The sequence below is a fragment of the Moschus berezovskii genome, chromosome 15, assembly GCF_049115385.1.
Source record: "Moschus berezovskii isolate FMDL1 chromosome 15, NW_MosBer_1.0, whole genome shotgun sequence".
NCBI lineage: Eukaryota > Metazoa > Chordata > Mammalia > Artiodactyla > Moschidae > Moschus > Moschus berezovskii.
Genome location: NC_142474.1, coordinates 27,702,168 through 27,719,428, shown reverse-complemented (window position 1 = coordinate 27,719,428; position 17,261 = coordinate 27,702,168). Strand labels below are relative to the sequence as shown.

At 33.7% G+C, this 17,261-nt stretch overlaps 1 protein-coding gene across 1 annotated transcript in view; it reads left to right on the top strand.

Annotated features, from left to right (window-relative positions):
• Positions 1-17,261, top strand: part of SYCP2 (synaptonemal complex protein 2) — a 72,727-nt gene that overhangs the window by 46,211 nt on the left and 9,255 nt on the right. Inside the window, exons 23-33 of the mRNA XM_088844395.1 lie at positions 3,018-3,145; positions 3,898-3,934; positions 6,204-6,274; positions 6,366-6,423; positions 6,863-6,918; positions 7,352-7,409; positions 7,914-8,085; positions 10,661-10,698; positions 11,157-11,327; positions 11,789-11,984; positions 12,394-12,599. Of these exons, the coding sequence (XP_088700521.1) occupies positions 3,018-3,145; positions 3,898-3,934; positions 6,204-6,274; positions 6,366-6,423; positions 6,863-6,918; positions 7,352-7,409; positions 7,914-8,085; positions 10,661-10,698; positions 11,157-11,327; positions 11,789-11,984; positions 12,394-12,599 (1,191 nt within the window). The remainder of the gene's footprint in view (positions 1-3,017; positions 3,146-3,897; positions 3,935-6,203; positions 6,275-6,365; positions 6,424-6,862; positions 6,919-7,351; positions 7,410-7,913; positions 8,086-10,660; positions 10,699-11,156; positions 11,328-11,788; positions 11,985-12,393; positions 12,600-17,261) is intronic.

Sequence of the window (17,261 nt, the reverse complement as noted above, 5' to 3'; positions counted from 1 at the left end):
ATTTCAGCAGCAACGAATCCGAGTTTCTGTTGATCTACATCCTTGCCACTGGGTATTGTCAGTGTTTTGGATTTTAGCCATTCTTATGGGTGCTTGATGGTATTAGTTTTAATTTGCAATTCCCTAATGACAGGTGATGTTGAGCATCTTTTTGTATCTTTATTTACCATATGTATATCTTCTTTGGTGAGTTGTCTCCTCAGATCTTTTGCCCAGTTATTAATTGGGTTTCCTAATTGTTGAGTTTTAGCAGTTTCTTTGTGTATTTAAGATACAAGTTCTTTATCAGATATATATTTTACAAATATTTGCTTCCAGTCTGTGGCATATCTTTTCATTCTCTAAGCAATGTCTTTTGCAGAGCAGAAATTTTTAATTTTAATGAAATCCTACTTAACAGTTTTTTCTTTCATGGACTGTGCTTTTGGTTTAGCATATAAAAAGGCATTGCAAAACCCAAGGTCACCTAGATTTTCTTCTGTATTATCTCCTAGGATTTTTATAGTTTGCACTTTACATTTAGGTCTATTATCCATTTTGAGTTAATTTTCATGAAGGGTATAAGATCTGTGTCTAGTTTTGTTTTGTTTTTTTTTTTGTCATGGTCATGTTCCAGCACCATTTGTTGAAAAGGGCTAACTTTCCTCCATTGCCCTGCCTTTGTTCCTTTGTCAAAGGTCAGCTAATTGTATCTATGTGGCCCTCTTTCTGGGCTCTCTCTTTTGTTCCATTATGGTATTTCTCTATTCCTTCACCAGTACCACATTGTTTTGATTATTGTATATTTTCATTAACTCTTAAAGTAGGGTCAGTCCTCAAACTTCTCTATTAATATTTTGTTGGCCATTCAGGGTCTTTTGCTTCTCCATGTCAATTTTAGAATCATTTTGTCAGTAACCACAAAATAACTTGCTAGAACTTTGATTGAGATTACATTGAAGTTATAGATCAAGCTGGAAATAATTGACATCTTGACAACATTGAGCTGCTTATCTGTGAACATGGAATATCTCCATTTATTTATTTAAAATTTTTATTTTATTTTGGCATATAGTTGATTAATGATGTTGTGTAGTTTCAGGTGTTCAGCAAAGTGGTTCAGTTATACATGTATCTGTTCTCTGTTGTTTTAGATAGTCTTTGATTTTTTCATCAGTCATGTTTGCCTTATATAGATCTGTTATATGCTTTGTTAGATTTACACTGAAATATCTCATTTTGGGGATATGAACTGTGGTGCTGGAGAAGACTCTTGAGAGTCCCTTGGACTGCAAGGAGATCCAACCAGTCCATTCTAGAGGAGATGAATCCTGGGTGTTCATTGGAAGGACTGATGCTAAGGCTGAAACTCCAATACTTTGGCCACCTCATGCGACGAGTTGACTCACTGGAAAAGACTCGGATGCTGGGAGGGGTTGGGGGCAGGAGGAGATGGGGACGACAGAGAATGAGATGGCTGGATGGCATCACCAACTCGATGGATATGAATTTGAGTGAACTCCAGGAGTTGGTGATGGACAGGGAGGCCTGGCGTGCTGTGATTCATGGGGTCACAAAGAGTTGGACATGACTGAGTGACTGAACTGAACTGAACTGAATATAAGCAAAATGTAATTTCACATTCCATTTTTTCATTAGTGGTTTATAAGAAAGTAATTTTGTATACAAATCTTGTATCTTTCTGTTGTGCTATGTATTTTTTTAGCTTTAAGAATTTTTGTTGATTCTTGAGGTTTTCTACATAGACAGTGATATCATCTGTGAACAAAGACAGTTTTCTTTCTTTCTTCCCAGTATGTGTGTAGTATATTTCCTTTTCTTGTCTTAGGGCATTTTGTAAGACTTCTAGAATGATGTTTAATAGGAGTGGTGACAGCAGAGATCTTTCCTTATTTCTCTTATCAGTGGGAAAATATCTAGTTTCTCTTCTTAAATTTGTAATGTTAGCCATAATTTTTTTTTAGATGTTCTTTATCACGTTGAGGACATTCCCCTCCATTCCTAGTTTACTGAGAATTGTTATTGTGAGTGGATATTGGATTTTGTCAAATGCTTTTGCACATCTATTGATATGATCGTATTATGTTTCTTACTTAGCATGGCTTATATTAGTTGATTTTCAAATGCTGAATCAGCATCACATACCTGAAATTAAGTACACTTGGTTGTGGTACATAATTCGTTTTCTGCATTGTTGGATTCAATTTACTAAGCTTTTTGTACCTATGTTTATAAAAGATGCTAGCCTGTAGTTTTCTTTTCTTGTAAGTTCTTTGATTTTGGTACTAGGGTATATTGGTTTCATACAGTGAGCTAGGAAGTACTCCCTCTGCTTCTGTCTTCTGAAAGGTTGTGAAAAATTATATGATTCTTCCTTAAATGTTCAATAAAACCCAAAAGTGAATCCATTGGCCTGTTGCTTTCTATTTTGGCAGGTGTTAATTATTGATTCACTTTCTTTAATAGATTAGGCCTATTCAGGTAATTTATTTCTCCCTGTGTGAGTTTTGGTAAAACTTATCTTTCAAGGAATTGGTCAGTTTTGGTTATCAAATTCATGAACATAGAGTTGTTCATAATACTTTTTTATTAGCCTTGTGATTATCCATGTGATTGCCTCTCATTTCTGATATTAGTAAATTCTGTCTTTTTTCTCTTTTTTTCTTATTTGGCCAGAGGCTTATCAATTTTGTTGATCATTTCAAAGAACCAGCTCTTGGTTCCTTTCAGTTTTTTATGATTTTCCCCCCATGGATAGGAACATTTTTTTAACTGCTACCAAGCACTCTGCACAGTTCTATATGTTAAAAGACTTTATCCTAGGTTGTTTTAGTGCCTAACAAAGCCCAAATTTATTAAATAATTTCTTTTTTAAAAGAATAAATTTCTGACCCCTTTTATTCCTCTTTGTAGTTATTTAATGAACCAGATTTTTCTTAAATTTTCTTTTCAGCCTTTTTTTTTTTTCTTTGAAGTTTAACTGGTAGAGTTTTTAAGTAACTTATAAATTATTTCAGGGGGAAAAATCAAAAGGGAAAGGATTTACTGATGCAGCAGAATCTTTGATAAACCAAATTAATAAGCGATACCAGCCAAAGGACAGAATACAGTCTGCAAGAAAATCAAAGGAGTCTTTGATTGACAGGTATGCTCTTAAACTTTAGAAATGAATATTTTCCTGACACATACAACTAAATTATTTTACATAGTTTTAAAGTAAGTTTTAAACATACTTGCAGATAATGTAACTTTCCATTTGAAAACACGGGTACTTATTTACTTTTATAAATAGTATCTATTTATATAGAAAGGGAACTAAAATTAGAAGTAGTCATTTAAGAATACAATATTGATGCAGCATACCATTTCAGAAATCTTTAGGATATATATATTTTAGAAATCTTATTTATTGAGTCTATGATGAATAAAACTAAATATATTTAAATATATTGCTGAAGAAAATACCAAACCTAAATGAGCTAAAATGAGTTATTTTATATAGCAAATATGTATTGCTTCTTTACAGTCTTTTTGAAAGTTTTATTTTATTATAAAATATTTCTTTATAGTCTTCCAGGTGGTTGGTTCATATTTAAATTAATTTTGGCTTTATATGGCATGGAAAAAATTACTGTTATGGCAGAACCATTCATTTTAAATTGCCTGGCACCTCCTGCTGCATGAGTGACTCAGCTTAGATTCTATTATTGTTGCTGTTAAGTATGGCTGAAGTTGCAAAGGTATCAGACTAGTACTGTCACATTTCAGTTATTTGTAGCATATTAAACATAGACTTAGTAACCAAGTATGTTTTACTGTATATAAAATGGCTTTTATGAAATACATTCTACTAACATTTTAATTGCCTTTTTAACTTTGACAAAACCTTTTTTATAGTGATTTTTCAAACAAATCAGATCTACAGCTCGGTAAGGTAAGTTTCATTTATTTAATTACACCAAACATATAGTCAAAGATGATGATGATTTGACTTTACAGTAAAATAGTAGTAGGATGGATGTAAATTTAATGTTTTCAGCATATTAAAAAACAGATTAAACAACTGACAAGCTTAGTGTCAAGTACTCAAGATAGCCCCCTAAACTTCCATTCTGCTTTTCAAAGAAAATGCTTCTTTTAACATATATGTGTGATATTTTTACGTTTTGGTACATGATTCAGTACCATTTTTTTTCTAACTCATCCTATCTCTCTTGACAATAAGATTATTCTGAAGTCCATATTTTTGTTAGAAGCATTTACTCTTCAGCCAAATTTAAAATATCAGGTTTTTTTATTTATTCCTCAGTTATCTCCACTTAATTTCAAGTTTTGAGATTCTCCTTCTGTAATTTCCTCTTGACTCTCCCTTCTCCTGACCATGCCAACTCCTGTTTGTTTTTTATTTCTAATCCCCAACTTATTACAGTATCCTTTATGCAATTCTTTTTATCACTAATATTTTCTCTGTGCCAATCCATTCATTACCTTCAATACTAGCTTTTTTCCTTTCCAAAGCACACAGCTTCAGTTATGTCATTCTCTTATTCAAATATCTTTCTTTGGTCTCTGTTGCTTTTTGAATTAGGTGGAGACCTAAGCTGGCCCCTAGACCTCTTAAAAGTCTGAATTACTTTGCAAAATTACTTTCCTAGACATGTCTTGTTTAGCTGAAACAGAAGAAGATTCCCTGAAGTGTCTTTCCTGTGTTTATTCTTTTTCTTCCCCTTTGGAAAGAACGTTGAAGTGAGTCACCAGATTCTTTAACTTCTTTTCTCAGAGTCAGAACTTTATTCCTCCTTCCTGACCTTGCTTCAGAGTCTGCCTTCTCCATGAAAACTTTCTAAGGTGCCCTGACTCAAAATCCAAATGGGCAAGAATTCTGAATCTGTGCAGCAGTGTTGTTGCCCCTTTTTTTGATATTTTATTCATTGTTGCAGTTCTTTCTTTCTCTCTTCTGTCTTCTAGAATGTAACTGTTTAGAATCATCTTTGTATCCTGTATAAGTAAGACCCTTGCTCACATTTGTACCTTCTTTAATATGGTTGCTTATTTTTGTATCTTCTGTAATACCTAGCAAAAACTGACCTGCAAAAGATGAATTGAGCAAATGTATCTAAACACTGGTAAAAGTCATTTTGGAACGTTTAAGTCAGATAAGTAATTAAAAGAGTAAAATATTGAAGGATAAACTTTATGGAATAATGCAAATTATTATAAAATAGCCAAAATAAATAAATTGAAGAGGAATCACAACTAAAATGAGTATTTTAGTTTTAATATTTTCAACTTTGAGATATTAAATTCAGTCAGTTCAGTCGCTCAGTCGTGTCCGACTCTTTGCGACCCCATGAATCACAGCACACCAGGCCTCCCTGTCCATCACCAACTCCCGGAGTTCACTCAAACTCATGTCCATCAAGTCGGTGATGCCATCCAGCCATCTCATTTTCTGTCGTCCCCGCCTCCTCCCGCCCCCAATCCTTCCTAGCATCAGACTCTTTTCCAGTGAGTCAACTCGTCGCATGAGGTGGCCAAAGTATTGGAGCTTCAGCTTTAGCATCAGTCCTTCCAATGAACACCCAGGATTGATCTCCTAATCAATCATTTAGTGATATAGTTAAATTATGTCAATAACATAATTACTTAAATATGTTAAGATTTTATTTTACTTCTTTTGTGCTTACTTCTTGATCATATTGAATATATTTTGAGCAGTAGTTTATAGGAATAAATTTATATACATTTTTTCCTAATAATACTATTAATAGTTGGCTGATACAGTTTTGACTCATTCACCTGAGGTTTTGCATAAATTTAGCCTCTCCCAAAGTTTTTTTATTTAACAGTTAAAGCAAATGAGATTCTCGGGGGTGGGGGAAGTAGGAGCATGCTTGTTTTGTAATCCTAGAATCACTGAATTCAGAATACCAGTGAGGTCATTTACCTATGTACAATAATGTCAATAAATACTAAAGATATAAGGATGTTAATTTTGTATTTGATTTATAATACTTTCTATTATGTTCTTAGTACTTAAGTCTTCAATTTATTTTAAAATGTGGATAATGAAACTGTCACAAATGTAAACTTTATATTAATGAAAACACCATTAGAATAATATATGAAAGTTTAGTTGTATATGCTGTTTGACAAGCAAGGTGCAAGTATGAATGGTTTTATGTAAATTTCTTTGTATTTAGGAGAAGGTTCAGAAAAAAAGTTATAGACAATTGAAGACTACTTTTGTTAATGTTACTTCTGAATGCCAATTGTAAGTAATTTTTCATAAATCTTAAAAGTTTTCACATTTGAAGAAAAATTTTGTTGTGTAATAGAGTTAATGTTTCTCTTCATTTTTACAGGGATGATGTTTACAATTTTAATTTGAGTGGAGCTGATGAGCCTGTTATTAAACTTGGAGTAAGCTAGAAATCAGAAGTTATTTTGTATTGATTTATTTTATATTTACCATACAATTATTAGAGTATGTTTTCTGATTTCCATCCTTTTATACAATATTTGCTTTAAAATATTTTAAAGTATATTACTAAATTTTTAAAAATTTATTTGGCACCAACCTAGATATTTTTTATTTTCTTCCAAACATTTTGGACTGAAGTAGAGAAAAATGAGTAATTGGGGCAACAAGAAAGTCACTTTCCTTCCTGATGCAAGATTTAAACTTACTACCCTTGTTTTTAATATAGTTTATATTATTAGCTTTCTTCTTAAATATAAAAATATTTTAGTAAGATTTTGTCTCATGTGAAGTGATAGAAATGAGACTTTTATGTTAACTTCTTTTGTTGTTTACCTTTTAACACTAAGAAAAAAATTTTAATGCTTATTCACAATATAGATGCAAGAATTTCAAGCTACAGCTAGAGAAGCCTGCGTCGATAGTTCAATAACATTGTAGGTATTTTTATTACAATTAGATGGATCAGTTTAAAATACAGTTTCCTCAATTGTTCTTTTTCTTAAATATTTCCTTCCAGTTTGTCTGAGACATTTTAACATATCAAAAGAGTGAATAACATGCTACTGTCCTGACTATTCCTACTATGATTCTATTATTTCAGCATTTACTTCTGAAATTAATATGCAGAGTCTGTACACTTTTAATATTAGTTGTAAGCTGAAAGGACTTAGTAATCTTTTCATCTACCCTTGTTAATTAGTAAATAACTGAGGTCAGAGAGAGTAAGTGACTTGGGCATAATTATATAGGCAGTTAGTGAAAGAGTTAAGGCAGAAAACTCTAAGAAAACAGGTATAACTGTCCACTCACATGCTACCTTAAAAAACAAGTAATTAAGATTAAATTTAATGCATATTTTTGTTTAAGGGTAGGTTTAAAGAATCATGATGAACTTGAACCTTCTCTCAAAGCAAAAGATAAAAGAGTAAGTAATAATATCCTAATGTATCTATTAAATCAATATTTGTTTTTAATAATTTTTCAGCGCCAAAGATTATCACAGAATTGGAACACAAATATTTGGATCACTTTTTTTTTAACTTTGGAGAGATTATCCATGTTCCTGTTATATCTTTTCTTATGGTCTCTGAGCTATTTGTAATCATTAGTAATAGAAGATATGACAATTCTACTCTCTTAAATGGTATTAGGTTTTGTCTTTGTGGAAGTAAGCTGTTTTAACTTTTAATTAATAACAACATGGACAGCAAAATACGTCAGTCTCTGATCTGGATTTCAGAGTGTATTGGATAGATCCTTAATGCCAAATGGATTATTTAGCATGCTAAAATAATGAAGAACTAGTTTTTCTGAGTTTATTGGTAGTTTTTTTGGGGTGTTTTTTTTTTTTTGCTTAACTTCATTTGTATGACATATAACAAGCCAGATTACTTCATCTATTATAAGGATTGTTTTTTTTTTAATATAGATTGGATCAGATTGTAAAAAGAAAAATCCCTTTAGTGATAGTGACACAGAATATAGATGTGATGACAGCAAGACTGATATTAGCTGGCTAAGAGAACCAAAATCAAAACCACTGATGGTGGACTACAGCAGAAATAAAAATGTGAAGAAACATAAAAGGGGGAAGAAATCAAGTAAGAAATCACTTTTTATAATTGCCTACCCTTACAAATGAGATATACCAAAACACTACAGCGATTTTTCTTTTTGTTTTATGATTTTTGGTATTATGGTTATATTTAAATCTTTTTATTGGGATCTTAGGGACACAAAACATGGCTTATTGTAATCTTTGGTTCACTACACACTCTCATTGTTTATCTACTCATGGCCTGTTCTTCAGTTATTTAATGTATTAAATATTAATGAGACCAGCACCCTAAACAAAATCAAATCTTGGACAGCACCCCACCCCCGGCTACATCCAACACACATACATTTTAGGAATTCATATAGTTGCAATAAAATTTTATTGCAGGCATTTTTGTGTCTAAATCTTTCACAAAATGTTTTCTTGGCATAAATCTGTTTATTTTAGCCAATCTCTTGAAGTAGTAGGATAAGTGTTTGAGGTATACGTTTTTGGCTACACATAATGTCTATTTTCATAGCTTAACATCTTCAGTATTTTCTAAACCACAAAGACTTCATATATTCCATTTTTTAAAGAAGGTAGTATAACTAAGCTTTTAAGTTTATATTTATTTTAAGGAAATCAATTTTTATTTCAGGATAAAAATAATTTTTAGTGACCTGTGGGAGTTCAGGGAGGGAATAATGGCTTACAAAGAAGTAAAAATAGAGGAAATAGGAAATGAACTTTGGCATGTGTTTAGAAATGTGACTGAATTTAGAAAACAGATGAGAGTTCAATCATGTTCATAAGGAAGAGAAGGAATAAGATTATCACATTTATGAGACAGTATGAAATAGCACAGTCAGAAAGTGCAGTGTCAGAGTAGTTGAAATGTAGGTCAGACTTGTGGGAAAATGTTGAAAAATGCTGCTGGATCTAGTCACAGTATGCGGACTTAGAAGCAGTGTGTTACAAGCCAAGGAGAAACATGGTAAGATTATATCAGTTCAGTTCAGTTCAGTTCAGTCGCTCAGTCGTGTCCGACTCTCCGCGACCCCATGAATCACAGCACACCAGGCCTCCCTGTCCATCACCAACTCCCGGAGTTCACTCAAACTCATGTCCACAGAGTCGGTGATGCCATCCAGCCATCTCATTCTCCGTCGTCCCCTTCTCCTCCCGCCCCCAACCTTTCCCAGCATCAGAGTTTTTTCCAGTGAGTCAACTCGTCGCATGAGGCGGCCAAAGTATTGCAGTTTCAGCTTTAGCATCAGTCCCTCCAATGAACACCCAGGATTCATCTCCTCTAGAATGGACTGGTTGGATCTCCTTGCAGTATAAGGGACTCTCAAGAGTCTTCTCCAACACCACAGTTCAAAAGCATCGATTCTTCGGCGGTCAGCCTTCTTCACAGTCCAACTCTCACATCCATACATGACCACAGGAAAAACCATTGCCTTGACTAGACGGACCTTGGTTGGCAAAGTAATGTCTCTGCTTTTTAATATACTATCAAGGTTGGTCATAACTTTCCTTCCAAGGAGCAAGCGTCTTTTAATTTCATGGCTGCAATCAGCATCTGCAGTGATTTTGGAGCCCAAAAAAACAAAGTCTGACACTGTTTCCACTGTTTTTCCATCTATTTCCCATGAAGTGATGGGACCAGATGCCATGATCTTTGTTTTCTGAATGCTGAGCTTCAAGCCAACCTTTTCACTCTCCTCTTTCACTTTCGTCAAGAGGCTTTTGAGTTCCTCTTCACTTTCTGCCATAAGGGTAGTGTCATCTGCATATCTGAGATTATATAGTCAGGAGCTATTATCTGGTGGGAAGATGTATAAGTAAAGATATTTATAACATAGACTAGAAATCTTGGGGAGTTATTAACGGTTAGAATACTGTAATCAGTAAATACTCTTAAAATTGAACACTTCTGAGTGAGTTGTTTTGTTTATGTACCTGAATGACAAGCCAATATGTACAAGCTGGCTTATTGCCAGGATTGGAGGACCTTTCATAATTTCATTATTTCCTTGGCTTGGAGTATCCCAATTCTTAAGGCTTCAGTGAATATTTAGAAAGTTGAACTTGTGCTAGAAATAAAAAAAGGGAATAGGGACTGAGGCAATTCTCAATAATATGGGTAAATCTTAGAAACATAATGATGGGTGAAAAAGTAAATCATAGTATATTACATGACATGACTATTTTGTATTGTTTAGGGATATATATCTGTGAAGTAAAACTGTAAGGTCAAGTGACTAAGAAACAGATTTAAGGATAGTGATGGCCTTTTGGCAGAAGGGCTGTAGAATATATAGGGTCTTGTAAGGGAGTACACAAAGTAGATTCAGTATTATTCATAATCTAGTTCCTAAATGGAATAGTAACTTCATGGGTATTGACTTTATAGTGTATGTTACGTATTCTTTTGTTTGTTTAAAAATTCATAATATAAAGGAGAAGGGAAGTTGGTAATTCATATTGTACCAAATTATACTTAAATTTTTGAATGTGTTTGAAGGTACATTCTTATTTTTATGATTTTAACTTATTTTCAGACATATTCTAACAATTTTTAATGTCAGTTCTTGTCTATTTGAAAAACTTAACCTTATTTTCTTGAATTGCAGGACCATCTTTGGAAAGGGCACAACCAAGATCTAAAATGGTAAAACCAGGAAATCTGTGTTTGAATATCCCTTTAAAATTATTTTTCTCCTTGTAGTGAAAAAATATCATTTGTCATCTCATAGTTTTATCCTTGCTATCAGTTCCTTGTTTTCTATAATTGTCCCAAACTTTGCACACTTACTTCTGCCTTTTTGAATCATGTTGTTTTAAGTCTATTTATTCTGTGGTTATAGATATTTTTGACAGCTTTTCCTTTCTCTCTTAAGTTACGTAATATATATCAGACCTCACAGAACTTTAATTATTCAGATAAAAAGTTGATAAAGAATATATTTTAAATGAAAAGAGAAAATCCAGTCATTTTAAAAGTATTAATCAAGAATCTTTTTATTCCTACAAATATTCATATAGATTTTGTCATAGTGTCAATTTTATAGCAAATAGCTTGTATCTCAAAATATTGATCTAATATACTCAGGAATTTTTCTTCTAAAGACACCCAACAAAATCATTACCAAAAAGGTAGATGAGACAGTTGCATATGGGAGAACTAGACTTCCACGAAGAGCAGCAAAAACCAAAAAAAATTATAAAGACCTCTCAAATTCAGAATCAGAGGGTGAACAAGAATTTTCATGTTCATTTGAAGAAAAAGTTCTAGTACAGGTAAATACAATTCAAATTAGTAGCTTCTAAGACCCTTTTAAAATATTAAATATATATTTTTGTAAGAATGTCAGATTTATCTTGTCACTTCTTTTTAATATTTAACCTATGTGAGAAAACATAAATTGATAACAATTGTAAACAGTTTTGAATTCTAAAATTGTAAGTGAAATATGGGAACTCTGATTTCCCTAAACTGGACATCATTTTCTTTGAACTGTTACAGCATTTTATTTGTATCTATTAGGATATTTATGGTATCTTATAGTCTCCTGTGAATTTGTCATATGCTTCCTAGTATATTAGAAAGTCTTCACGACTCATGTTGAGGCCCCTGTTACACCTGTAAGTAGTAAAATAAGGCATTTTATAAATATTTCAATATAATTTAAATTGTTTTATGTGTCCAAGTATAAATCATTTGCATTCATGAATAATTTGAAAGTTATCAATATTTTTAGGAGAAGATTCATTCCAGAAGCAAAACCATGAAACTGCCAAAGAAACGGCAGAATTCCTTCACTGCCAAAACACAAAAGGATGTATCAAACGAATGGAAAATCTCATCTCTCCTGAAAGATGCTGGAAGAGATAATAATCTTGACCCATCTCCTATGTCTTTATCTGGGAGTCCATCATCTATAGAAGTAATGAGATGTCAGTATCTTTTTCTTCTCCTAGTTGAATATTTAGATGATTTCCCAAGCCATTTCTAACCATAAAATTCTGTGACTTTAATATCTCAGTACTGCCTATGGTGTTAGAATACTTAATATAATAATTAGGTTGATCATTATAGTACAGCCCATATTATAGATATATTTTTGTTTGGAAATGTTTGAAAGTTCTTATTGTTACAATTATGTTTTAAATTGAGCAATAATTTTTTTAAAGTCTTATAAAATATTTTACACATAACTTTATCTTGATATATTGAAAGTTTATCCTTTTTAAATACAGCTAAGATTTGGGAATTTGCTAAATTATTATATTTTTAGAATTTAATACTATTTCTGAAGATGTCAGTGATTAACACTGTCATCTCTTTTTGTTTGTATTTTGTGAGGCAATATAGGTGTAGAGAAAATAACAGAAAGGGACTTTACTCAGGATTGTGACTGTGTAGCAGAATCAGTATCACCTGATCCAAAAACTTCATCACCTGAATCCTTAAACAGTGGAGTTGGAGGTCCAATAAAGTCATCCAAAAACAGTGAGAAAAATTTACTGTGTACAAGAGAAAGTTCATCAATTGCACAATCATTCTTTTTGGTAAGAAAAAAAAATGTGTGTATATATATATTTTTATCAGATGTACCTGAAGGAAGTAAATCATTTGCTTCTAATCTTAATCAAATACACAGTGCTTGTCTACTTAAGTTTCTGAGTTTGTCTTGGGGAGAGAGGAACTTCAGTTCAGTTCAGTTCAGTCGCTCAGTCGTGTCCGACTCTCCACGACCCCATGAACCACAGCACGCCAGGCCTCCCTGTCCATCACCAACTCCCGGAGCACACTCAAACTCATGTCCACAGAGTCGGTGATGCCATCCAGCCATCTCATTCTCCGTCGTCCCCTTCTCCTCCTGCCCCCCCTTTCCCAGCATCAGAATCTTTTCCAGTGAGTCAACTCATCACATGAGGTGGCCAAAGTATTACAGTTTCAGCTTTAGCATCAGTCCCTCCAATGAACATCCAGGATTGATCTCCTTTAGAATGGACTGGTTGGATCTCCTTGCAGTATAAGGGACTCTCAAGAGTCTTCTCCAACACCACAGTTCAAAAGCATCGATTCTTCGGCGGTCAGCTTTCTTCACAGTCCAACTCTCACATCCATACATGACCACGGGAAAAACCATTGCCTTGACTAGACGGACCTTGGTTGGCAAAGTAATGTCTCTGCTTTTTAATATACTATCAAGGTTGGTCATAACTTTCCTTCCAAGGAGCAAGCGTCTTTTAATTTCATGGCTGCAATCAGCATCTGCAGTGATTTTGGAGCCCAAAAAAATAAAGTCTGACACTGTTTCCACTGTTTTTCCATCTATTTCCCATGAAGTGATACCAATAAGTAAAATAGCCTCAGTGAACTAATAGACTGATATGTTCAGGAGGACAGTGTAGTGATATGAGAACTATGGAGTACTGAAAAGAATTCTGTAATAGAAACAGTCCCTTCCAAAGAGGTATGACTTGTTTGTCTACGTGTCAGAACTGCATTTCCTAGACTGGAATAGGCTTCTTCCTACAGCACAGGCACTTCTTTCAGGTTTTACCAAAACTCAAAATCTGTAAACTTTTAGTTACTTAATCACAAGTTGTCAAAGAATGTAGTTGAAACAGTATGACTATAGCATTTGCTTTAAAGATTTATAGAGGAACTTTACCTATTAGTTTTAAATAGTATGATTATTAACTTAATGGTATATTAAAAAATTCTTCATTCTTCCACTGATACTGTTATTTGTACCATTTCTTATTGATAAAATATGTACATGTGTTCAAGTCTTTTAAAAGACATTAGATATGGGGATTAAATATGGGTCAAAGTGAGGGTAGCTAAATATATAATGTCTACAAGTAGTAGTTTGTAGTTTGAAATTCTTTTTTAAGTTTTTTGTACTTCACTATCAGTTTACAACGCACCCCCCCGCCTCCAACCTTTTGGCTTAGGTTTTATAGATGGCTTGATTTGGAGAATTTTGAAGTAGTAATAAAGTTAGAGAACTGATTGCCAAGATAATGTAGTTCATCATAACTGAGTCTAGCTGAAAGTTCTGAGTTAGAATTACATTAAATCCTGACTCCACTGTTTGCTAGCTATGAAACATTTCATAAGCTAATGAATCCCTCTGCACCTCAATTTTCTCATCTGTAAAACAGGGCTATGAAAAATTAAATAGACTGATTATGTAAGCATAATACCTGATACATAGTAAATACTCAAATATATTATTCTCCTGATATGTGCTAATCTCTGTATACAAAAATGGAATTAAGGAAGTTCAACACACCTATAGCCACAATCTAAAATCTCTGAAAAAGCCAGCCAGCCTTCTGTCCCATGATTTTGAGCCAAGTGTTTTGGGTTTTTTTTTTAATATTTTAATTTTTTAACTAAAGGATAATTGCTTTATAGAATTTTGTTTTCTATCAAACCTCAGCATGAATCAGCCATAGGTATACATATGTCCTCTCCCTCTTGAACCTCCCTCCCATCTCCTTCCTCATCCCACCCCTCTAAGTTGATGCAGAGCCCCTGGTTGAGTTTCCTGAGACATAGAGCAAATTCGCATTAGCTATCTATTTTTCATATGGTAATGTAAGTTTCCATGTTACTGTGTCCATACATCTCACCCTCTCCTCCCCTCTCCCCGTGTCCATGTCTGTTCTCTATGTTTGTGTCTCCATTGCTGCCCTGAAAATAATGTATTCACTACTATCTTTCTAGATTCCATATATATGCATTAGTGTACAATATTTATCTTTCTCTTTCTGACTGACTTTTAGGCTCTAGGTTCATCCACCTCATTAGAACTGACTCAAATGTGTTCCTTTTTACGGCTGAGTAATATTCTACTGTGTATATGTACCAAAACTTCTTTATCTATTTATCTGTCTATGGACATCTAGGTTGCTTCCTCGTTCTCTCTTCAGTTGCTCAGTCGTGTCCGACTCTTGCAAATAGAGCTGCAGTGAACATTGGGATACATATGTCTTTTTCAATTTTGGTTTCTTCAGGGTATATTCCTAGGAATGGGATTGCTGGCTCATATGGTGGTTTTATTCCCAGTTTTTTAAGGAGTCTCCATACCATCTTCCATAGTAGCTGTATCAATTCACATTCCCACCAACAGTGCAAGAGTGTTCCCTTTTCTCCATACGCTCGCCAGCATTTCTTTTTGATGGCCATTCTGACTGGTGTGAGATGGTATCTCATTGTAGTTTTGATTTGCATTTCTCTAATATTGAGGGATGTTGAGCACTTTTTCACGTGTTTGTTAGCCATCTGTATGTCTTTTTTGGAGAAATGTCTGTTTAGGTATTTTTTCCACTTTCTAATTGGTTTGTTTTTCTGGTATTGAGTTATATGAGCTGCATGTATATTTTGGAAATTAATCCTTTGTCAGTTGTTTCATTTGCTATTATTTTCTCCCATTCTAAGTGTTGTCTTTTCACCTTGCTTATAGTTTGCTGTGCAAAAACTTTTAAATTTAATTAGGTCCACTTGTTTACTTTTGGTTTCCATTACTCTAGGAGATGGGTCATAGAGGATCTTGCTTTATGTCATCAAGTGTTCTGCCTATGTTTTCCTCTAGGAGTTTGATAGTTTCTGCTCTTACATTTAGGTCTTTAATCGATTTTGAGTTTGTCTTTGTGTATGGTGTTAGGAATTGTCCTAATTTCATTCTTTTACATGTAGCTGTCCAGTTTTCCCAGCACCACTTACTGAAGAGGCTATCTTTGCCCCATTGTATATTCTTGGCTCCTTTGTCAAAAATAAGGTACCCATATGTGTGTGGGTTTATTTCTGGGCTTTCTATCTTGTTCCATTGGTTTATATTTCTGTTTTTGTGCCAGTACCAAACTGTCTTGATGACTCTAGCTATGTAGTATAATCTAAAGTCAGGAAGATTGATTCCTCTAGCTCCATTCTTCTTAAAACCCCTTTGGCTATTCATGGTCTTTTGTGTTTCCATATGAATTGTGAAATTTTTTGTTCTAGTCCTGTGAAAAATGCCATTGGTAATTTGATAGTGATTGCATTGAATCTGTCGATTGCATTTGGTAGTATAGTCACTTTCACAATGTTGATTCTTCCTACCCAGGAACATGGAATATATCTTTCCATCTGTTTATGTCATCTTTGATTTCTTTCATCAGTGTCTTATAATTTTCTGTATACAGTTCTTTTGTCTCCTTAGGTAGGTTTATTCCTAGATATTTTATTCTTTTTGTTGCAATGGTGAATGAGATTGATTCCTTAATTTCTTTTTCTGATTTTTCATTGTCAGTGAACTGTTTTTACTCCTACAGTGTTTTATGACCCTTTTATTCTGTTTAACCAGTAGTTTTCACAAAGCATATTTTTCAAACAAAATTTTATATGAAACTTTCAGTGTGCCAAGTGTAAAAATGCAGCTACACTGTTTAAAGCGGAAAGATCTGAACCCTGACCTACATACCTTCCCTCTCTGATAATCCCCCAAAGACACCTTTGCAAGACTCTCAATTTCTACAGACCACAGTTTAAAACCATTTGTGATTAGACAGTCATCCCATGGTCCTTTCTTGGTATTGCTTCATCATCCTTCCTTTCCCTGAATCCTTTCTCCCATTAGTATCCCATCTTGCATATCTCAGCACCTAAGTCATCCCCACTCACATACTTTGATGCTGTTTGCTAGATGAAATCTTATTACATATTTATTGGCTGGATATTTACAGGAGACACTGTGTTTCCAATTTAAATTGACTCTTCATTCTCTCTAAGTCTCTCAGTCATGTACAACTCTTTGCAACCCCATGGACTATATAGAGTCCATGGAATTCTCCAGGCCAGAATACTGGAGTGGGTAGCCTTTCCCATCTCCAGGGGATCTTTCCAAGCCAGGGATTGAATCCAGGTCTCCCACATTGCAGGCGGATTCTTTACCAGCTGAGCCACAAGGGAAGCCCGACTCTTCATTAGGTATTGAAAATTTGCCATGTAAATTTCTTGTACCAGCTTACACTCTCCAACAATGCTATGTGATATTGCCCATTTTTCTACTGTTTTTTAGTTTTTTCTTTTTTTGGCAATCTGATGAATTTAAAATGTGTCTGACTTTAATTTACATTTTTCAGATTAAGTGCATTTTTCAGATTAACAGCATCAGTGAGTATTTTCATATTTTTTGGCCATTTTGTAAATTGCCTATTTTTTTTAATTTTTAA